Raw genomic sequence first — 24,260 nt, forward strand, 5'->3', positions numbered from 1 at the left:
ATTTAAGGAAGTTGGAATCTATTCCTAGCAAGAAGGCACACACATAATCAACATGAACGAAGATGAAAATCCAGTAAAAAGAAACTGAAAGAGAAAAAAATGCTTAAATAAGAGTAGCTGAATCAGGTAGTTTATGAGTCTTAGCAACTCACAGCACCAATCACTAGTGAAATTATATGAACACTACGTTTAGAAGACAAGATAGGAAAGGCAAAACTTAGAACAACTTCCAAAGATATCATTTATTGATTAGTTAAAATGTTCAGAATTATTTTAATTGCTTGTTGGCACTAATAAATATTTGGTTTCTTTTTATTGCTAAGTAATCATTTTCCTAAATATATCCGCTATCAGAACAAAAGATGGTAAGCTGAAGATAATCTCTCACTATATAATTTGTGTTTTGATTCTCCAACTTTAAATTTTATCAAGATACACATTATTGATTTCTTATGTGGAACTCAGCAATAACTTCGACATGATGCTAGTATTCATTTGAAAATACCATGAATAAAAACCATTAACAAAAATCTTCTAGCTTTCTGAATAAATTCAGAATACTATGTAAACAATCTCTAATACTCATAGGAGCCCAAATGACTCAAAGAAGAATTGTTAGTAAAGGTAACTGTAAATGAAAACTCCCTCAATCTTCTAAACCATATAATAATATCTTCATAAGCCAAAGGAAAACACATTCTAAAAGGGCTATAGAAACAAATTTTAAGTAACACATTAATAATCTAAAGTATAACAAAAACAAAAATGTAAAATTAAACAATTTGCTTTTCAGAAACAATAACTTAAAATACTTAAAATGTAATCATTTGATAGCATTCTATCTCATGTGCAGTTAAGAGAAGATGCAGCTTTCTCTCCTGGCAATGCAGAAGTTATGCTAAAACTAATTATGCAGCAATGATTTTCCAGTTGAATGATTTGGGTGAAGAATTTTGCTTCACTTACAGATTTCTATTTAATGAGAAGCTTGCAATGAAATATTGAAATTTAAGCTGTGCCTGTTTGTTTACCTGAATCATAGACTCTGCCAACCGTGTTTCATCTACTTCCAATATCATCATTCTGATTTCCTCATATGGCACCCGAAAAGAGCTCAGGAAGATTGCTAAGAGGGAGAAAGAGAGAAAGGTTTATAATGAATAAGGTTAAAAAAAGTATTTCAGATGTAGTTCTATTTATAAAATCAAAAATAAATTCATAAAACAAGATAATTCAAACATTTAATATTATGTTTGGGGGAAAGATACTAGGGGGGAAACTTTCATTACCACATTTTATACTCTTCTCTAGTTTTAGAACTAGTGTTTAAACAACAGTCCTCTGTTATTGCACTGGATCCAAGGTGGATTTTTAAATGCTCAGTTATTTATCTACCATAGGAATGATGTCAATTTTCATGTGATAACAAAAAATGAAATAAGGTACACTATAAAAACATCACATTGTAATGAAAATAATGAGAAAACCACAGTATGTGCATGTAATATTTGTCTAAACATATGTGTTATTTGCTTGTATCTCTTCTAGCCTTAGGAAAGAGTTCAGCAAAAAGTATTTTAAGAAAACTGCTAAGCAGTACATTAACACTTTTACAAGTAATAGTAGCACTTCAGTATTCAGAAACATTGTAAACAGTATGCTAGAGAAACCTTCACATGTAACCAAAGCTTAAAATATCCAGTTTTAGAAAACAAATTCTCACTGAAAATTATCCAAATGTACTAGATAGTATAATATGTTATTAATGAGAATTCTAAACATTATTTACATCTTTCTTGATGCCTCTTATATCAACTATTATAATGATTTTCTCAAAAGTTATTGAAGTAGAAGGATATTTTCACAGCAACAGATACAATGCTTTTGCTAGTTCACCCCTTATTGTACTATTATGTTTTTACATTCAAGATGTCACTTCTTAACCATACTCAGCACCTGCAAATCAATAGCCTATTATTTTTCTTTTTATTTAATGAATTTCTATGTCATCTGGTATGTGTATCTCTAGATAAAGAAACTATGTTCAGCACCTCATATCTGTGGGTTCCACATTCACAAATCTGACCAACTGTGGATCAAATTCAATCCACAGTAGGTTGAATCTAAAGATACAGAAACCATGGATATAAAAGCAGAATATAAGGAACTTGAGCATCTGTGGATTTTGGTATTCATCAGGGGTCCTGGAACCAATCCCTCTGATATCAAAGGATGACTATTTTTTATAAAACTCAGGAAACAGGATCTGCTTCTTTTCTGTATTGAGGTTGTATTCCTGATTTGTGAGAATATCATGTATCACCTACAGATTAACAAGGGCACCATCTGTGTTCATATCACCAACATACACAATTCTGAACCCAAGAAGTCTTAAATATGAACTCATCACAATAAAACTCACAGATGTCTATAATCTTTAATATCCCAAGAACAAGATGAAATATATAAATGGTATAAGAGTAAATAGAGATTTGGCCAGGCGCAGTGGCTCACGCCTGTAATCCCAGCACTCTGGGAGGCAGAGGCAGGCGGATCATGAGGTCAGCAGATCGAGACCATCTTAGCTAACACGGGGAAACTCCGTCTCTACTAAAAATACAAAAAATTAGCCAGGTATGGTGGCATGTGCCTGTAGTCCCAGCTACTCAGGAGGCTGAGGCAGGAGCATCGCCTGAAACTAAGAGGCAGAGGTCGCAGTGAGCCAAGATTGCACCACTGCACTTCAGCCTGGGCGACAGAGTAAGACTCTGTCTCAAAAAAAAAAAAAAAAAAAAGTAGAGATTTATAAAATTACAAAAGATAACTCCGTAGTAGACAATAGAACATGCAAAAAATATAATCACTCAAGATGGTGAAGTAGGGCTCTCTAGTAATTCTCCACCCTCACAGAAACATGAATTTGAACTAGCCACATGTGAAAGAAAATACCTTCAAAAGAGAGAAAACAAGTGAAAAATCACAGTACCTGCTATAGACTAATACTAAAAAAGATACATTGATTATGTAAAGAATGTTTTACACCACCCGTATCAATCCATCCCCCAACGTCAGGCAGCACAGGAAAAAAAAAAAAAAAGAGAGAGAGAGAGAGATACTGTCCACTTGGAAAAAAAGAGAGAAGTGAACATAGAAATGTCCCTTTGTCCCTAACAACAAATCTACCAGTATAAAATGCTCATGGACTCTGATTCCTGACAGGTATCTGCAATCTAAGCATCTAGACTGACAATGGTACCAGACAGGAATCTAACGGTCCTTTGAGAAAGACTCGAGTTCTGGCCTATATCACTGACAGATGACTGCAGCAACCTTTGTTTACAGAAAATACTCAGTGGCAAACAGGCAACAGAAGCTGTGGGCTTCAGGAACCACCCAGGACTGCAACAACATTAAGAACCATGAAAGTAAGCCTGATGCTGGGCCAGCTGTGGGAGCCAAAAATTTCCAGCCTGGGCTGCACCACCCAAAGCATTTCTAGGCTTAGGGCACTCCCTAGCACTGCACCAACAACAGCAATCCATACCAGATGGTCTACTCAAAAACCCTAGACAGACTTACTGTTGAAAGATGACCTAAAATAAAGTCACACTGAGAAGAATGGTATAAATATCTACTTTCTCAACGTGCAGACAGCAACACTTGACCACAATGCAAAAAGACAATCAGGGAAACATGACATCACCAAAGGGACAAAATCAGCTGCCAGTGATGTACACTAGAGATGGACATGTATGAACTATCTGGCAAGGAATTCAAAGCTGTGCTTTAAGAAAGTTCAGTGAACTTCAAGAAAATACAAAAAAAAAAAAAAAATCAGTATTTTTTAACAAAGAAAATAGTTTTTAAAAATTAAACAGAAATACTAAAATATACAAGGTACAGAATGAGTAATTCAGCAGACAGCATCAACTGTAGAAGTGATCAAGTAGAAGAAAAAATCTGTAAACTTAAAGACAATTTATTTAAAAATATATAGTAAGAGAATAAGAAAAATGAATGAAAAGGAATGAAGAAAACGTGAAATTTATGGGACAGCATTAAAGAGCAAAAACGTGTCATTGAGGTTTGAGAGAGTAGATAACATTGTAGAAAACTTATTTTAAAAAGTAATAGCAGAAAACTTCCCAAACCTGCAAAAAGATATAAATATCCAGATACGGGAAGGTAAAAGGTGTCTAACATGATTGAATCCAATACTATACCATGACATTATAATCAAACTGTCAAAGATCAAAGACAAAGAGGGGATCCAGAAAGCAACAAGAGAAAATAATAAAATAGCATACAAGAGAGTTCCAGTATACCTAACAGCAGACTTCTCAACAGAAACCTTACATGCCAGGAGAAAATATGATGACATATTCAAAGTGCTGAAGAAAAACAACTTCTAAGAATACGGTACCATCAAAATTTATTTTTCAGAAATCAAGGAGAGATAGTTTCCCAGACAAACAGAAGCTAAGGAAGTTCACAATCAACAGCCCTGTCTTATAAAAATTGCTAAATGAAATTCTGCCAGTTGAAAGAAAAGGATGATAATGAGAAACATAAAAATATCTGAAAGTATAACTCACCAGTAAAAAGTAAGTACATAGTCAAATTCTGAATATTCTAATAATGTAATGGTGGTATGTAAATCACCTGTATCTTTAAAGGGAGAATAGAGGACAAAACTATTAAAATTAACAGTAACTACAATAAATTGTTAAGGAATATTCGATATGGAAAGATGTGAGTTGTGACATCAAAAATTCAAAATTGAAGGAAAGAGTAAAATTAACATGTAGTTTTATTTTTTATAAGTGATCAAGTTTATCAGTTTCAAATAAACTGTTTTAACTATAAAAAATCTTTTAGCTAGCCTCATAACCACAAAGCAAAAATCTGTACTAAATGTACTACAAATCAAAAGCAAAAAAATCAAAACATACTATTAGAGAATAATCACTTATCCAGAAAGGAAAACTGTAATAGAGGAAGAAAGTAAAAAGGATCTACAAAACAACTAGAAAACAATCAACAAAATGGTAGTTATAAGTCCTTCACTATCAATGATTATCTAGAATCTAAATGGACTGAATTCTCAAATTAAAAGACAGAGTGGCTGAATGAAAACAAAACAAAACTACAACTATATGCTGACTACTGAAGACTAACTTCACCCGTAAAGACACATAAACCAAGTGTAAAGATAGAAAAAGATATTCCACGCACATGAAAACCGAAAGAGAACAGGAGTAGCTATATTTACATCAGATAAAATATACTTTAAACCAAAAACTGTAAAAGGAGACAAAGAAGGATATTACATAATAAAGTGATCAATTCAGCAAAAGGATGTAACACTCATAAACATATATATGTGTATATGTATGTGTGTGTGTGTGTGTGTATATATGTATATAATTTGTATCCAACACCAAAGCATCTAAATATAAAAAGCAAATAGATCTACAGGGAGACATACATTGCAATACAATAATATTAGGAGACTTCAATGCCTCATTTTCAGCAATAAAACAGTCATCTAGACAGAAAATCAACAAACGTGAAATAGAAAATGAACTCTAGGCCAAAAGGACCTAACAGATATTTACGGAACATTTCATATAACAAAATCAGAATAAACATCCTTCTCTCAACTGCACACGGAACATTCTGCAGGACAGATCATATGTTATGCCACAAAACAAGTCTTAACAAATTTAAGGAGACTAGAATCATATCAAGTATATTTTCTGACCACAATGGAATAAAACTAGAAATAGTAACAGAAGAAAATTCAAAAACTTTTCAAATACATGAAAACTAAACAACATGCTTCTAAATAACCAATGGGTCAATGAAGAAATTAAAAGTCTTCAATTTAAAAATGTATTTAGAAAATTGAAAAGGGAAACACAACATACCAAAATATATGGGATATAGCAAAAGCAGATCTAAGTAAGAAGTTTACAGAAATAAATGTCTACACTAAAAAAAAAAAAAATCTCAAACAACCTAACATTGCACCTGGAGGAATTAGAAAAAAAAAGACAAACTCAACCCAAAATTAGTAGAAGCAAGAAAATATTAAAGATCCAAGCAGAAATAAATGAAATGGAGACTAGAAAATACCAAAAAAAAAAAAAAAAAAAGAAAAAGAAAAAGAAAGAAAAAACAACCAAAAAGTTGATTTTTGGAAAAAATAAACAAAATAATCAAATGTTTATTTAGACTAAGAAAACTCAAATATAGTCATAAATGAAAAGATATTACAACTGACACCACAAAAATAAAAAGAATTATATGAGACTATTTTGAATAATTTCTTATACATCAATAAATTGGATAACCTAGAAAAAAAAATGGATAAAATCCTAGAAACTTATAACTTACCAAGATTGAATTATAAAACAATAGACTACCTGAATGAACCAATAACCAGTAAGGAAACTGAAATTAGTAATAAGTAGTTTCCCACCAAAGAGAAGCTGAGGATCTAATATATTTGCTGCTTAATTCTATCAAACATGTAAGTAAAAATTATTACCAATTCTTATCAAACTATTCAAAAAAAATCAAAGAGTAGAGAATACTGCCAAACTCACTCCACAAGGCTGGCATTCCCCTGACACCAAAACCTGCAAGAATACAACAAAAGAAAGCTACTTGTCAATAACCCTGAAGCAAAAATTCTCAACAAACTGAATTCAATACATGAAAAAGATCATTCACCATGATCAAATGGGATTCATTCCAGAGATGCAAGGATGGTTCAAAATATGCAAAGCAGTAAATGTGACACATCCTATTAACAGTATGGAAGAAAAACCATATAATCATTTCAATAGATAGAACAATAATTTGACAGAATTCATCATTCTTTTATGATAAAGAATTTTAACAAATTAGGTATAGAAGAATGTGTCACAACACAATAAATATATGTGTTATATATGACAAACATACAGCTATCATCATAACAAATAGAGAAAAGTTGAAAGCTTTTCCTATAAAATCTGGAAGAAGATGAGGATCTCCACTTTCACCACTTCTATTTAACATATTACTTGAAGTCCTAGCCAGGGCAATTAGGCAAGAGAAAAAAAATAGGCAGAAATAAGTTAAGCTGTACTTGCTTTCAGAAAACAACCTTAAATATAAAAAATCATAAACAAATGAATCTTATAAAACTCCTAAGCCTTCTCTTGATCCTAGAGTGCCTGGAAACCTTTATGAACTCAAAAATATAGGAAACCAAAACCACTTTTAAATAGACAAGTAGACAAATGAATGACTTTTAGATTCTTTCTCCAAAATTATAACCTAGTACACACCCATAATATTTCTCTTCAATGAACTTTAGAAATGAACCTCTCCATTTTAGTATCAGTATTCTACTACTGACCACTGTTTTATTTCTATTCATCTCATTCCAAAACAGTTCTAAGACTCTTCTCAGAATTCAGACTCTCAAAACTCTAAATTTCATTACAAAAACCAGCTGTGAATCAAACTATAATTACAATAAAGATTATAGGCTGCTAAAGCTTCTTAAAGCTTAAATCATAATGCCTGCTACCATCGGAGAGGACAAGAATAATCTTAAAATGGATTACATCATAATATGACATGGTATAAATTCTGTATCTTTTCATCTTATACTTTAAAACATGTTTCTCAATTAAATGAATAGGATATATATACTCTAGCTAAACAAGGCAAACAGGATCTTTCTCCATAAAAATGTTATTCTGTTTTCTGTAAAAAGGAACAGATATACATTAAACTATATAACAATTAAAATATTTTCAAAATGAGCAATCTTATTGAAATCACTTAACTGCTACACCCACCAGATTCCCTATCTATACTGTCAATGCTAATACCCACCTGGTGGGGTTGTAGTGAAGATTAAAGGGCCAAATACAGAACTAGTAAACAAAGGTAATCAGTATTTATTAGCTGTTTTAATTAAATTTGAAATCCCATGTAGAACATGTTCTGTAATACATAAATAAATAACCGTCTTCAAAAAGTTATTTAACTTTGAGATGGACATTTAGGCTAACTTATCACAGCTGACCCATTCAGAAAGAATTCTATTAAACATTATATTTCTTCAGGAACTATTACGAGACTATTTAGAATCAACACTAGTAATTTGTAATGCAGGTCACGAACATTTTTCAAAATAAAATCATCTCTTAGATCACAGATACAGAACTTTTTGACATTATCTGACATAGTTCAAAACACAGTGCTTTGAACTGAGACAAAGTTCTTTTGGGAGGGAAATTCCCTAAAATATGTATATCATGCAAAAAACAAAAAACACAAACAAAATCTCTGTGGTCTAAGCAAACACACACAAATTATTTCTCAAGAAGACCTTATGTTTATCACACCAGTTTCTGTTAATTATTAATTATGATCCCTATATCAGGATGATGGACACCCTCTGAATGCCATTCTGGGCGTCAGGGGGAGCTTCTTCAATCACCAATGAAATGCTTCCACCCAAAAAGTGACATTATCTCTACTCCCATCTACACTGGTCCAAGCATGTCACTTGGTGACTCCTAACTTGACAAGGGCAGAGATGTGCAATCAGCAGTGCCCAGAAATAGAGAATTGAATACTAGACAATACACCAATGCTGCCATACTATCCATAGGGATCTTGGCAGGCCTGCATTGTAGAAAAGAGATGGGTTTAGATCAAAGTGATTATGAAGGAGAGGAGGTTCTGAAATTTTCATAAAAGGAATGCCAACTCTACCATTTGAATATATTGCCTCTAACATAACTCTCTTTAATCAGTAGCATGGATCTTTATCCTCTCGCTGAAGAACTGTTTTATTCCAATACTTGCTAAAAGCTCAGTTGAGGCATGTAATAATTGAGGGAGACTAAAAACCATGTTAATTCTTCATCACTCTAGATTCTCCCCATTATTCATATCCCTCTTGCGCCATCAGAAAGTGATATATACAGACCATAGTATATCATCTCTAAGCATTACTACCCTCGATGCATTTAGAGTACTTAGAAATGAGTTAAGAGCAAAACTATTTGCCTTCTTCTCTCACAGTAATTTGATCAAGAAGATAATTCAATACTGAGTATTTAGCTCCTGTAACAGTAATTAAATCTAAAATATTTCTACTCAGAACTTTTGAGGAAAGGCTTTGAACTTCTCAGATGGGATAACTGAATTCACTTTACTTACCATCCTTATTTCCGTTAATATTATAACTTCCTTTATGCATGATCAAGTATCACAAATATTAGAGATTCAGAGTTACAAAAGAAGCAATATACTACCAATTTTTTTTCAAAATATGATGCCATTACCTAAATTCCTTAAGTCTTTATTTTTATACTTTAAAAAAGGGACTTTAAAGAGTAGTTTTTTTTTCAGTTATGAAAGATAGAATTTCATTTTAAAACCTCTTCTTATTTGTATTTTCTAATATGCACTTATCTTTTGAAGCATTTAATCCCATAGTTTACCTAAAGGAGAGTTATCTGTGAATTTATCATGCATATAATAACAAAATGAAAATAGCAAATAATGAATAATCAGTCTTAAAGAAAATGAAATCATTTAAAGAAATATTTCCACTCTCTTTCAATGGTACTGGAATATGATACTTACAGAGGTTCTGGGCAATTTTAGAATCTAAAAACTTAAGTTCTTTAATTTTTTTCTTAATTGATTTCTTCTCTTCAATATCTTCCTCTTCTCTTCTCTCTGTAAAACCAAGAGTAGATCCATGTTAGGGGCAGTAATTCATTCAAATACAAAAGTGTAAACAGTGAAATTTTTATCATTAAATAAGCTAAAAAGGATGTAACTCTTCTAAATAAAAGTTATAAAAACAAATAAAACAATAGATATCCCAAGACCTGAACTCTTGAAGATAGAAACTGGGAGCTTTTATGCCAGAGAAACTATGGAAAGTAAATATTTGAAGGTCTAACAGGAAAAACAAAAATAAAACTTACATATACTATGGAAACCAATACCAATGGGTATAAGAATAACTACAGTTTTAGCTCATTTGAATAGCATACAGGATACAGTTATAAAAATTAATACACCTGCACTCAAGTTGCAAGTATATTAATTGGATTATGAAGCTAGCTCTAAGAATGCTAACTAAAAACACAGTCATTTTTATGTCTAATATACAATACCATTCTTATTTAAAAACATAGCTTATGAAAAATTAACAGAATAAATTTTATTGATTCTGAATGTTGAATCATCTATGCATCCTTGAAATAAATCCCATTTGATCATACTGTATTATCTTCTTGATGCACTATTGGATTTGTTTTGCTACTATTTTATTGAGGATTTCTGCATCTAAATTCATCAGGAATATTGGTCTAAGTTTTCTTTTTATGTTGAGTCCTTGTCTTGGTATCAGTGTAAAGCTGGCCTTGTAGCATGAGTTAGGAAGAATTCTCTCCTCTTCATATTTTTGGAATAGTTTGAAAGGAATTGGTGTTAGTTCTTCCTTAAAACCTTGGTAGAATTCAACAGTGAAGCCATCCAGTCTTGTTGGAAGACTGATCAACTTCCTTACTCATTATTGGTCTGCTCAGGTTTCCTATTCTTTCTGATTCAATCTTGGTAGCTACGTGTCCAGAAATTTCTTCATTTCTTCTAGGTTTTCCAATGTGTTGGCAAACATTTGTTCATAATTAGCCTCTAACAATCCTTTTTATTTCTGTGGTATCAGTTGTAATATCTCCTTTTTTGATTCTGATTTTATTCATTTGGGTTTTCTCTTTTTCTTCTAATGGTTTATCAATTTAATTAAAAAAAAAAAACTTTTCATTTCTTTAATCTCATATTGTTTGTTTTTTGTTTGTTTGGAGACAGGGTCTTGCTCTGTCACCCAGGCTGGAGTGCAGCAGCATAATCACAGCTCACTGCAACCTTGACTTCTCAGGCTCAATTGATCCTCCCACCTCAGCCTCCCATGTAGCTGGGACTACAGATGTGTGCCACCACATTCAGCTAATTTCTCTTTATTTTTCATAGAGACAGAGCCCCACTATGTTGCCCAGGCTCATCTTGAACTCCTGCCCTCAAGTGATCCTCCCAATTCAGCCTCCCAAAGTGCTGAGATTACAGGTGTGAGCCACCTCACCCAGCAATGTGTCTTCTTTTCTTGTCTCTGTTTCATTTAGCTCTGCTCTGAACTTTATTATTTCTTTCCTTCTACTAACTTTGGGTTTGGTTTGTTCTTTTCCTAATTCCTTGAAATACATCACTAAGTTCTTGATTTGAAATCTATTTTTTTATATAGGCATTTTTTGCTACAAACTTCCCTCCTAGTACTGTTTGTGCTATATTCTAAAGGTTTTGGTATATTTTGTTTCTACTTTAACTCATTTCAGAAATATTTTTTATTTTCTTAATTTCTTCATGACATACCGGACATTGAGACTAATTGTCTAATTGGACATTAGAGAAGCAAGTTGTATAATTTCCATATTATTTGTAAAGTTCCCAAAGTTCCTGTTGTTGATTTCTAGTGTTACTCCATTGTGAGCTACAAAGAGGATTGATTTTTTAAAAGTTGTTGAGACTTGTTTTCTGGCCTAACATATGGTCTATTCTGGAGAGTGTTCCATGAGCTGAAGAGAAGATGTGTGTTGTGCACCTACTGGATGCTATGTTCTGTAAATGTCTATTAGATCCATTTGGTCTACAGTGTAGTTTCAGACTGATAGTTCTTTGACAATTTTCTCCCTAGATGATCTGACAAATGCTGAAAGTTAAATTCTCCAACTACAACTATATTGGAGTGTCTCTCTCCTTGTAGATATAATAATATCTGCTTTAAAAATCTGGGTGTTCTGGCGCTGGGCATTCACACATTTAAAACTGTTATATTCTCATGCTGAATTGGTCCCTTTATCATTATATAATGATCTTGTCTCCTTTTATCTTTTTTTGACAAAGTCTATTTTGACTGATACAAGTATAGCTTATCCCTGCACACTTTCACTTTTCATTTACATACAATACATTTTTTCAATCCCTTCGCTTTCACTGTGTATCTTTACAGGTGAAGTGAGTTATTGTAGGCAGCATATATTTGCATCCCATTTTTTTAATCCACTCAGCCAGTATATAACTTTCAATTAGAGAATTTACACTACTTATAATCGAGGTCATTAATGGTTTAGCACTTACTTCTGTCATTTTGTTGATCATTTTCTGATTGTTTTGTATATCCTTTGTTTCTCTCTTCCTGTTTATCTTTGTAGTTTGGTGGTTTTCTGTAATAACAATATTTGCATCCTTTCTCATTTGTGTGTCTGCTCTATAGGGAGTTTTTTTACTTTTATGTGTTTTAACAGTGGTAGATACAGCCTTCTTTGGCTTCCAGATATGACTCCCTTAAGCAGGGAGTCTAGCAGTGATTAATTCCCTTAGTGTTTGCTTGTATGGGAAAGACTATTTTTCTCTCATCTCTGAAGAACAGCTATACTGAGTAAAGTATTCTTATCTGATAGTTATTTTCTTAAAGCATTTTGTATGTATCATTCAATTCTCTCCTAGCCTGTAAGTTTTCTGCTAAAAAAACTGATGTTAGTCTGATGGGGATTCTCTTATATGTGACTTGACACTTTTCTCTTGGTATTTTTATAAATCACTCTTTGCCTTTGCCTTTTGAAAATTTGAATATAATACGTCTCACAGAAGACTTTTTGAGTTGAATCTATTTGGGAATCTTTGAGCTTCATGTATCTGGATGTCTATTTCTTTCCCAAGACTTAGAGAGTTTTCAGCTATTATTTCATTAAATAGGTTGTCTATGCCTTTTCCCATCTCTTCTCCTTCCAGTAATTCCAAAACACAAACATATATTTGCTGAATTTTGTCCCACATGTCACACAGACTTTTTAAATCTTTTTCTCTATTTTTCTTTTTTTGGTTTGTCTGGGTTATTTCAAAAAACCTATCTTCCAACTCAGAAATTATTTCTTTTTCTTGTCTAGTCTACTGATGAAGGTCTTGATTGTATTTTTTATTTCCTTTATTGAATTCTTCGATTCAAGAATTTCTATTTGGCTCTTTTTTTATATCTATCTCTTTGTTGAATTTCTCATTCTAATCAATTGTTTTCCTGATTTCTTTATATTGTCTACTTGTGTTCTCTGTGCTTCACTGAGTTTCCTTAAATCATTATTTTGAATTCCCTTTCAGGTCTTTTATAAATTTATTTTTATTTGGGGTGTTATGGGAGAATTACTATGTTCCTTTGAGGTATCATGTTTACTTTCTTTTCCAGGTTTTTTTTGTGTCCCTATAGGGATATCTGTGCACCTCCTGTAATAATCACTTCTAATTTTATAGAGTAGCTTTAATAAGCTAAGACTTTTTCCTGCAGATGTATTTACAGCATCGATTAAGTAGAGTGTTTGGGGTTTTGGGTGGGAGCAGCCACATAGTCTCTGTGTGATTTCTTCAGCTACAATCATCAGCAATATCTGAGATTTCCTCAGTGGCTTAGGCTGCAGTTGTTTGTGGAGGCTTTGGTATGACTTTCATAGTGATGAAGATGAAGAGCCAGACCCAAGATGGGTCTGTCCTTGAGCCCAAGTGGCATGTATATGGATACCAGCAGGCCCCGGTCACATCAGTCCTTCATCTCCTGGGCAGCAAACATAGGTTCTGGGAAGACTAGTCCTTGGGCCCCTGGGGGTTGTACTTGGCGACTGGCAGTAACAGTCAGGTGGCACATGTGATCGTTTGGCAGTCCCACACTGGAGGTGGTGAGGTCGCTATTGGACAAATTTGGGAACTTGATAAGAAAGAAGAGTGTAGCAATGTGTTTTGGTAGATATGTAAATCACTAAAGGTAAAGTTCAAAATCTGAAATGCTCCAAAATCTGAAACTTTGAGCATCAAGATGACACTCAAAGGTTATGTTAAAAGGAAATGTTCATTGGAGCATTTCAGATTAGAGAGATTTGGATTAGAGGTGCTCAACCAATGCAAACATTCCAAAATCTAAAATACAAAACACTTCTGGTCCGAAGCATTTCAGATAAGTGATATTCAACCTGTATATTACAATTATATATTTTGGTACATAGCATGAGGTAAGAATCAAATTTTCCATTTTTCAAAACATTTGATATTTGTGTCATTTTATATAATTAACCATCTTTCTCAACTGATTTTAAGTTACACTTCGATCATATACTTAGTGTCTAGATACGTTATTTCTATTTTTCTGGGCTACTAGTTCTGCTACATTATTCTCTGTGCTACTGTTAACACTGCTATCACCCTGTCTTAAGTACTATAGATTTATGATACATTTTATTCACTGGCTGTTCAAATTATTTTTCTCCATATCTAAATTTTGTTCATTTTTTTTTTTTTTTTTTTTTTGAGATGGAGTCTTGCTCTATCACCCAGGCCAGAGTGCAGTGGTGCGATCTCAGCTCACTGCAACCTCTGCCTCCCAGGTTCAAGCAATTCTCTTGCCTCAGCCTCCTGAGTAGCTGGGATTTACAGGCGCATGCCATTATGCCCAGCTAACTTTTTTTTTTTTTTTTTTTTAGTAGAGACAGGGTTTCACCATGTTGGCCAGGTTAGTCTCGAACTCCTGACCTCAAGTGATCCACCGGCCTCAGCTTCCCAAAGTGTTAGGATTACAGGTGTGAGCCACCATGCCCGGCCCTCATTTATTTCTCCACATGAACTTTAGAGCAATCCAAAAGGTCTAAAACTAAAATCCATTTGAACTGTATTTGAATTGCAAGGTAATTGTAAATAGATTCTAAGAGATTTGATATCTTGACAATTTCTGAACTTCCTTATCATAAACATGGCATGTGTTTATAATTATTCAACTTAGCACAGTGTTCTTCATACATGACCTGTATATTTTATGTTAAGTGTTAGGTATCCAAAGGACATTTAATTTATACTCCTAGGTATTGTGTAGAAACTTTGCCTAATTTTGTATACATGTTTTATAATCAGGATTTTACTTATTTTGTCTTTCATTCAGATAAAAAAAATTATTAAGGGACTAAAAAGAGACTGTGTTAGGCAACAAGGATACAATGCTAGACAAGATAGAGAAATTCCTTGCCTCAAAGAATTTAAGGTCTAATAGAAGTGACTATAAAATAAATGACAATTATAATACATGGATGTATTAGTGATGTTATAGTGAAAACTACACAAGAATAAAGAAGAGCACCCTAACCATGCTTGTCAAAAATAGTCCTTTTGGGATAAATACCTAAGCAAAGCTTGAAAGGAAAAAGGAGTCAGCCAGGTAAGAAGGTGGGGGTATGTGGCAAAGACACAATAATAGAAGAATAGTATTTGAAGGTGTAAAGGTGCAAAAACTCTAAAGGCATTGAAATACTTGAAGACAATAAGAACAGAAAATATTAAACAGAAATAAATGACACCAGAAATGAGTCAGGTACAAGATCACATAAGATATTTTAAGCCAGGCTAAGACATTTGGATTTCATTCTCACAGTAATGAGGAGCCACTGAAGATTTAAGCACATGAGACAATAGGAGAACTGTATTTTAAGAAAAACTCAGGCTAAAGAAGGTGGATTAGAAGAATGGCAAAAATTACAATAGAAGGGCAAGACTGAAGGAAGTTACAGTAATCCAAATGAAAGTAAATGGTAACTTCACCAAGGGCAATAACAACAGGGAAGGAGAGTGTGGATGAGTTCCAAAAGTTGATTCTATAGTGGGAAACAGACTAATTATTGATCCAGCCCAAATTTGTCTCTTGAACTCCAGACTTGAATAACCAACTGCTCTCTCTCAACATCTTTATTTGGATGTCTAATGAGCACCTGTACTTAACATGCCCAAAAGCAAACTCCTGACATATACGTGCCTACCTCCGTATCTGCTCTCCCAACTATTTTCTTCAGCTTAAAAAATGGGAATGTTCTTTTTGCTATTTTCAAGTCAAACGCTTGAATTTTGCTACTATTCCCCTCACAATAATATCCAATCCATCAGTGAATCTAGTTGATTCTAACTCCAAAATATTCACTAAAGTAATTACTTCTCACCATTGCCCTGGCTACAATTTCTCTTTTTGTGGCTAACATCTTTTTTCACCTGGACCACAACTGGTTTCTAACTAGTCTCCTTGCCTTCAGGCTTGACTAGCTGTAGTCTCTCCACTACAGTGCAGCAAATGAATCCTGTTAAAAACTCAATGGCAAAGCCTTCCCTTACTGCCTTATATAGAAAGCAAACTCTTTACCTGGTGTTCTCTATCACCATTGCTCTGTCTTTTTTCTCTTTCAAAGCACTTGCTCCTTACATATCATAAATTTGATATTGTCCCTCTTTCTCCATTAGAAAATAAGATCCTTAGAGGCAGAAACTTTGATTGTCACTATATTCTTAGCACCAGGATTAAAGCCTGGAACACATCAGGTGCTCAACAAATATCTTTTGGATGGACATACATGTGGTCACTTGTGTGTATGTATGTATGAATCAGCAGAGTAAAAGAGAATAAAGAGGATACTCAGGCTTAAGCAATCAGATAGATGATAATGATGACGTTTATTTAGATAAACGATGGTGATGTTTATCTAATTCAGCAACAATTGAGGAACAGGTTTGGACTAGTCCAGTTTAAAACATGTTCAGTTACAGAAGCTCTTGTATATCCACATAGTCATGTACAAGAGGCAGCTGGACATACAGACGTGGAGAAGAGAAAATGGGAATGATGATACAGGTATCAATCCTAGTAACTACTCCACTGACTGTCACAGGTTTTCCAGGTACCATATAATGACACTTTCATCTCCTTATTCCCAGAATTTAAATCTTGTTTCTGGTCTTGTTGTATTAGTTAAAATTTTCAGATGAAGGCTAATAAAAAAGTTAGTAGGATTCCCTTCCTTTAACCTGACCAAATAGCAATCCTCAACTTCTCAGAAAATGTATACATTTTATTTTCTTGTCTTTATTCTTAAAAGCAGACTGTAACTTTTTAAAATGTTTACTTTTCTCATCATTATCAGTATCCTTTTACATTCTGAAACATTTTGTAGTCTACCTAAAGAAAAACATCAAAGACACAAGTAACCGTAAATTTTAAATCACATTTACTGAACACCTATTAAGTACTGCACTGAATGCTTTCTGTTTCCGTTTCTTATATAATTCTCATCATAGTCATCCTAATACTACTACTACTATCATTGTCATCATCATCATCATCACAATAAGAAAAAATAATGCTTAGGGTAATTTTAAGCAACAAATCTGATAAAAGAATGATGACCACCTGACTTGGACTCCAATATTCTTTTCACTATCTATGAAATATGTTAGGTGTCACAGTTTAAAAAAAACAAATACAAGCAACCTTCACCACTTCAACCTCCAAATAAGACACTGACATAATTTAACCAATTCTACCTTTTGAAAATAAAAATGACAAATTAGACTCACTGAATTTAATGTATCAGCATACTCAGGATGGTGAGTATATACCCAGTAAGGTAATCTTCTTCTACCATCTTCGCTGCTATCATATGGTCATAGGATTGTTGGGACAAAGGATCAATGGAACTTAGATAGTGAGAATATGGACAAAGGGATACAAAGAAGCAGAATTGCCTAAGAGAGAAAACAACAGAAATTTTAAAACCAAAAGAGAAATACTTTTTTGTTGATATGAAGCCAGATAATGAGTCTATTATACAAAAAAGATTGATTTGGAAAAATCTTTCATATTGACAGATAACAAAAGTTTTGTTTGTTTTTTATTTTTTAATGCAATCAGGGCTGCATCAGTGGAAAACCAGCAAAAATGTTTTATGCAAAGACCACTGATAAAGCAGCACCTAAATGTTGGCAACAATAAGGATGAATTAAAAATGAATGAGAATAAAGGAGGACATTTAGTGAGAATGAAGTTTTTGTACAAAATACTATTTCTGCTAGCCATGCTGGCAATACCTCTGGTAAAATACTAGCATGCCTGGAGGAAGGGCAGGGTTCTCTGTCTGGGAACTCAGGCCTGGAATCCTGACAGCAGGTTCTACATCCCAGCCTGCCACACGCTAGTAGCTAAACCTCATATGGCTGTGATTGCTCACCTATAATATAGGGATATTGGCCCTCTACGAGTAGTTGTGAAAATGAAATGAGATGATAAATACCTTCATGTGACCCTCCCCCTGTGGTGATAAAGAAGAGTACAAACAGAGTCCATAAACACAATTTAGCATTCAAGAGTAAAGCACACTTTAGGCTCAAATCCATGAATCGGTGGAGCTACTCCTCTAAAGCTGGTACAAAATACACTTACTCTGAAAGACTAGATTTTCTCAAATATAACATGAAACTCTGAATCATAAAGTCAGATTATTAGTGCCATCTATACTTGTGATCTAGCTTTGTTGCCATTAGAGTTTTGTGTTTAATCTTACTTCCTAGAGATGCTGTGTAAGGCTCCCTTTTTCCAAGAGAAGATTAATACTGTTCGAAAACTGTTCTGATCACTAACACAGCATATGCCGCATTTTATAAGGGTTTTATGTCAGAATGAAGTCAAAGATGACAAAAGTTTCTATGTTGCCAAGAGCCATAAACTGAAAAAGTCTCTTTTAATTACATTTTCACTTCATTCTTTTTCTATTTTCAAAGTTTCAAAAATAGTAGCAAAACTATATAAAGAATATCATTTCAAAATCCTTTCTTTCATACTAAATTTTCCATTTAAAAATCATAATACCATGTCACATGGTTATACGTATTATTCCAGTTCATTTTCCATTATGTACTAATCAAATTGATTAAAAATATAGCTTTTTAGGAGTAAGATTTCATATAAATGTTATCATACATTATTTCGCCATTGCAAAAGAAAAAACACCTCAGAATATGCAGTTTTAAATGTTTTAGTAGTCAGTATAGGCATAAAAGGTAATACAAACCAGTTTTCTCTTTCTATAACTGAGTATTCTAAATCAGTAAATGTTACTAGTAAGTGTTTATTCTGCTTTTGTTGGTGCTCCCTGGTTAAATGTATCTTATGATAATATGCACTTAAAATATTAAGCATTTTAAGTTTTTTTCTGGTATGCCTTTAGCATAGATATTATTAAATTTTACATGTTAATGTTTATAATAAATTACCTTTTTAAATAGACTGTAATTACGCTAGCCTTAAGAGGATGAAAATAAGTATATCTGAATAAATAAGCAAGCATTCTTCTCTATGACACAGAGAGAAGTCAATAAATTCAACTCAACTAAAAAAATAAAGTAAGCAAAATAATTTACCTAGAAAATGAAAAACACCAGTCCCTAACAGTCTTCAAATGGGGAGATATCTATGAATTATTTGCATAATTGCTGTTATTTTTCTTTGCCTTCTAACTCATGAGATTCTAGGAGGCTGATAAAGAGTATCAAAATTTCAAAGATACAAATTTTTGAACCAGAACAGCCCTTCAGTATGGACTTTAACCACCTCATTCTATAAATCAGGAAACCTAAGCACAGAGAATATAAGCTACATGCTGAAGGTGGCACAAGACTTGGCTGTGAACAGACCTGAGACCAGGAACTGACCACCACACAGCAAGCCTAGAGCATCCTCTGGGACAGGGAATCTGCATGAGGAAAGCAGTCTGCAACCAAACACATTAGAAAGGATAACTCCCCACACTTTGCATTTACACTTGATCCAAATTTTCCCTTGCTGTACATGTTCACCAGGACAGTTAGTGGGAAACTGAATAGGCCTGAGGGAGGGAAGAGAAATGTTTGGTCTCCAGAACACAACGAACAGGATTTAAAACTTTGGGAAATAACTACACAGTTGACTCTTGAACAACACGTCCTTGCACTACACAGGTACACCTATATGCAGGTATTTTTCAATAAATGTAGTCAGTTTTCCATATTGACAGACTCCCATTTGTTACCAAACACAGACTGAAACTACAGTATTCTCAAGAAGCAAAGCCTGTTGGATATGGAAGGTCAACTGCAGGCTGGGCAGAACCAACTTTAGGACTTGAGTATGTGTGGATTTTACTATCTGTTGGGTTCCTGGAAATAATCCCCTGCAAATACAGAAGGATGACTCTGGTTCCAAAGGAAAAGTCAAGAATGCGCCTATCACTACCTCTCAAGTAGTGGGTAACTTTGCTTTGGATAGGGTTCAGTTATTCAGCCATATAGCAGAATGGAATACACTTGATAATCTTAAACTTAAAGGTCAGAAATGGAGAATATGCAAATGACTGAGAAAAAAACTAAATTTCTGAGAGTTAACAATATTGGTGGTTGATACGATGATATGGTTTCAAAGAAGGTTTAGGTAGCTCAAAAGCAAATGATACAGAATACATAGGAAAAAAAGTCAAAAAATTTGGAATGTTTTTATGAGTTGGCAATAGACCGTTGGGAAAATATCGAAGTAAATGCTTTGGTATTGAAAATCACATTGTATAAATCACTTTAGTCATATCTGGCTTCCCAAACCAAGTTTTAATATTTCTAGGCACATAAATAAATGGGTATGTACCTAACTACATAGAAAACAATCAGTGGAGAAACAGATATGCTATTTTTCTATTCAAATACTAATATATGACTGCCATAACTAATCAGGATATTTTACTAGCAAAAAGAAGTCTGTTTGACAATTCAAGGCTAAGAATTATATAATATATAGGAAGAGTAGCTAAAGCCCTAAATAAAATTTTGTGAAACATTATTTCAACTGTAGCAATCATCAAAAATGTAGCAGATAAATGCGTATTTCTCTTTCTGTGACATTCTGTTTTAGCAGACAATGTCACAAAACAAATAGTCTTAAAGGTCTTTTTTCTGCAACTGAAGTCCTAAATGGACAGGAATAAGAACCTCACTCTTAATAAACCTTTCATTATGGTTATATCTAGATTTTTTTTAGCCATAGTCAGATGTACAAAAGAACTGTTAAAGTATCAGGAAATATCTTGTTAAAAAACTTAAAGTATATACCTCAAAACAATAACGATTTTTACAAAGGCTACCTAAAGAATGCTTCCCCTACCTCTTTATTCCTATATGAAATTAAAAATCAACATATTTCATAAAACTGCTTAATATCCAAGGACCTTCTAAATTATAATAATTAGCAACTTTGCTCATCTCAAAAGTATGACCCCTACAAAAAGAACCATTTTATTGAGGTCTACCTGGGTATAATCACCCCCCCATAGCCAAAGATTTAACTAGCAGAAAAACAAGAGTTCAAATCAAACAAAATATTAACACCATTCAAATTCACAGATGAAACAACTTTTTAAATTCACAAGCTGTGGATTAGGGAGAAAAATAATCCTGAAAAGTTAAGCCTATTTATCACATATATCTTAGTGTTAACTGGGTTCATTATAATTTGAGATGAGCTCTGACTGAATAGATCTAAGGACTGAGAGAAGAAAGTAAAAGATATCAGGAAAGAGAGTTCAAAACCCAGCTGAAGGAAAACTGAATCCTGTTCTAACATCCTCTCTCTTGGCTCATCACAACTTCTCCAGAAAACATCCATAAATTTTTAGGTGTCCTCAAAATCTCACCACCATAAGAAATACTTCTAGTATCTGGTCCCTGTGAATTCTTCTTGAATGTTGGTGTTTCCCAATCACGGAATCATACATGTATATTCATAAAAAATAATTTGTCGAGCTGGGCACGGTGGCTCACGCCTGTAATCCCAGCACTTTGGGAGGCCGAGGCGGGCAGATCATGAGGTCAGGAGATCGAGACCATCCTGGCTAACATGGTGAAACCCCATCTCTACTAAAAACACAGAAAATTAGCTGGGTGTGGTGGCGGGTTCCTGTAGTCACAGCTACTTGGGAGGCTGAGGCAGGAGAATGGCTTGAAACCGGAAGGCAGAGCTTGCAGTGAGCCGAGATTGCGCCACTGAACTCCAGCCTGGGCAACAGAGCAAGACTCCATCTCAAAATAACAATAATAATAATAATAATAATTTTTCCACTATTTTTACGTATAACATTCTCTCATATGTTCTCTGATGGTAGAAATATATCTCTGCTAGAATAAATTACAAAACCAACTCTGAAAGTTAATGTATGACATACAAAGACATATACAAAAGAAAGTACAAGAGAGGAGAAAAGTCATGAATGAGAACTCAGTGTACATTCCTAATTTAGAAGAATTAAATCCAAATGATAACACAGGTAATTCAGGATCTCTAGCATGGTGTCGAATGGAAAGAGTTGATCAACCAGCTTACTAGTATTTGTACACACAATGCTAAGCAACTTGAGACTAGAAAAAGTAACAATACATTATATTAACAAACAGATAAAAAGCAATGCCACATTAAATCATAGGCAGACCATCCTGGTGTATTCCTGGGGAAAACAGAACACAATCATCAAAGCAGCCAGAGTGATTATCCAAAACTTGATAGAAGAGAAGTGATCTGACACAAAAATGACCATTATTCCAAAATACTGAAAAAGAATTGACTGATAACAAAATGCTCAAGCTTAAGTAGTAGAATATTACAATAAACTTACTTCTATATTTGATGACAGAATGCCTATAATTTTGTGATCTTGTTTTGGGAGGTGGGGAGGCGGGGGGAGGGGAGTAGAAGCAAAAAAAGAAAGAAAACGCTTTATTGTGTGGGGAATGGGGTGTGGGTGTGCCAGGGTAGAAAAGAGGAGGAGAAAGTAGACACAATACCTAGCTATTTGTTCAACTAAACTCAACTTTTATTATCTAGACTTTCTGATACGTAGTTATCCTCTCTCTCTCTCTGCTTTTACGTTCTTGTTTTTGATAGCTCAGTTGGGAATTCAAGTCACTTGCCCAGTTTCTCAGTTATTGAATCTTTATTTCTCTGTGCTCTAAGAATAATGCCCCCGTTAGCATTCCAGATCATTCTGGTCTCCAATTGGTCTAGCTAATTGGAGTTCCATTATTTGCCTGATCTGTGTTCTAGAATAAACTATTCTGTGCTAGTTTCTGTCCCCACAATCTCCTGAATTTGGAATTTTTATTAATCTGGGCTGTTAAAATTTGTAGTTCTATGTTATCTTACCTTCTGGCTGGAGCTTGTGTTGTGTACATCCTATATAGCTATTTATAACACCTGGCTTGCAGTGGCACAGGCCTATAATCTCAGCACTTTGGGAGGACAAGGCTGGAGTACTGCTTGAGGCCAGGATTTCAAGACCAGCCTGGGCAACAAAATGAATACTCATCTCCACAAAAAACATAAAAATTAGCTGGGCATAGTGGTATGTACCTGTAGTGCTAGCTACTCAGGAGGATGAAGTGGGAGGATCACTTGTGCCCAGGAGTTTGAGGCTACAGTGAGCTAAGATCATGCCACTGCATTCTAGCCTGGGCAACAGAGGCAGACCTTGTTTTGGGAAAAAAAAAAAAAAGAATTAATAAAATGCCCAGCTCACATACAGACCTCTTTTCCACTGTACCATCTAACTGCAACCCAAATGTTCCATATACACTTCCCTAGTAGTATAAGGAGGTGAGGTTAAAGGAAGACTAGCAGGATTCATTTTATATTGTGATTAGAAAATGATATTTTAAAAAATAATCTTCCTATGAGAGAGTAGAGAATGGGGAGTTAATGTTTAATGGGTACAGAGTATCAGCTGGAGAAGATGATAAGTTCTAAAGACGGATGGTACTGATGGATGCACGTTAGTATTGCTAATGCCACAGAACTGTACAGTTAAATATGGTTAAAATGGTAAAATTTTGTTATGTATACTTAACCACAACATTTAAAAATAGAAAAAATTTCTTTATGAGGCTTGATTTCAAATCACTCATTTTAATTTGACCTCTTGATTTGAAAATATATGTAGGAATGATGTAGTTAATATTTTGCTTTGTCAAATGAAGAACAAAAATCTAAGTGGCTGTAAAATTAATCAGACCAAACTGGGATCATTTAAAATGTACACATTCTTTCCCAAGAGGTGTTCAAAGGTACAGTTGGTCCTTATTCACTGCACACCTCAAACTTATACATTGGTTTGACTATTTATATGATGATATAGACAATGCTGTTAGAAAATAATGATTTCTCTTCTACCTCTCACCCGGATTACCTCTCCAAATTGTACAAAGAATTTCATTCTTGGGCAATTCAGTGTTTCAAGAACCTAATCACATTTCTATTTCCTTGA

The 24,260-nt window shown here is 33.9% G+C and overlaps 1 protein-coding gene across 3 annotated transcripts in view; it reads right to left on the minus strand.

The window, feature by feature from the left end:
- DIAPH3 (diaphanous related formin 3) overlaps positions 1 to 24,260 on the minus strand; it is a 485,256-nt gene that overhangs the window by 242,235 nt on the left and 218,761 nt on the right. For all 3 annotated transcript variants that reach the window (NM_001374211.1, XM_054528709.2, XM_054528710.2), the window contains 2 exon segments: positions 1,032 to 1,126; positions 9,664 to 9,759. In NM_001374211.1, coding sequence (NP_001361140.1) covers positions 1,032 to 1,126; positions 9,664 to 9,759 — 191 coding nt within the window.

Source organism: Pongo abelii, chromosome 14 (assembly GCF_028885655.2).
Source record: "Pongo abelii isolate AG06213 chromosome 14, NHGRI_mPonAbe1-v2.0_pri, whole genome shotgun sequence".
Taxonomy (NCBI): domain Eukaryota; kingdom Metazoa; phylum Chordata; class Mammalia; order Primates; family Hominidae; genus Pongo; species Pongo abelii.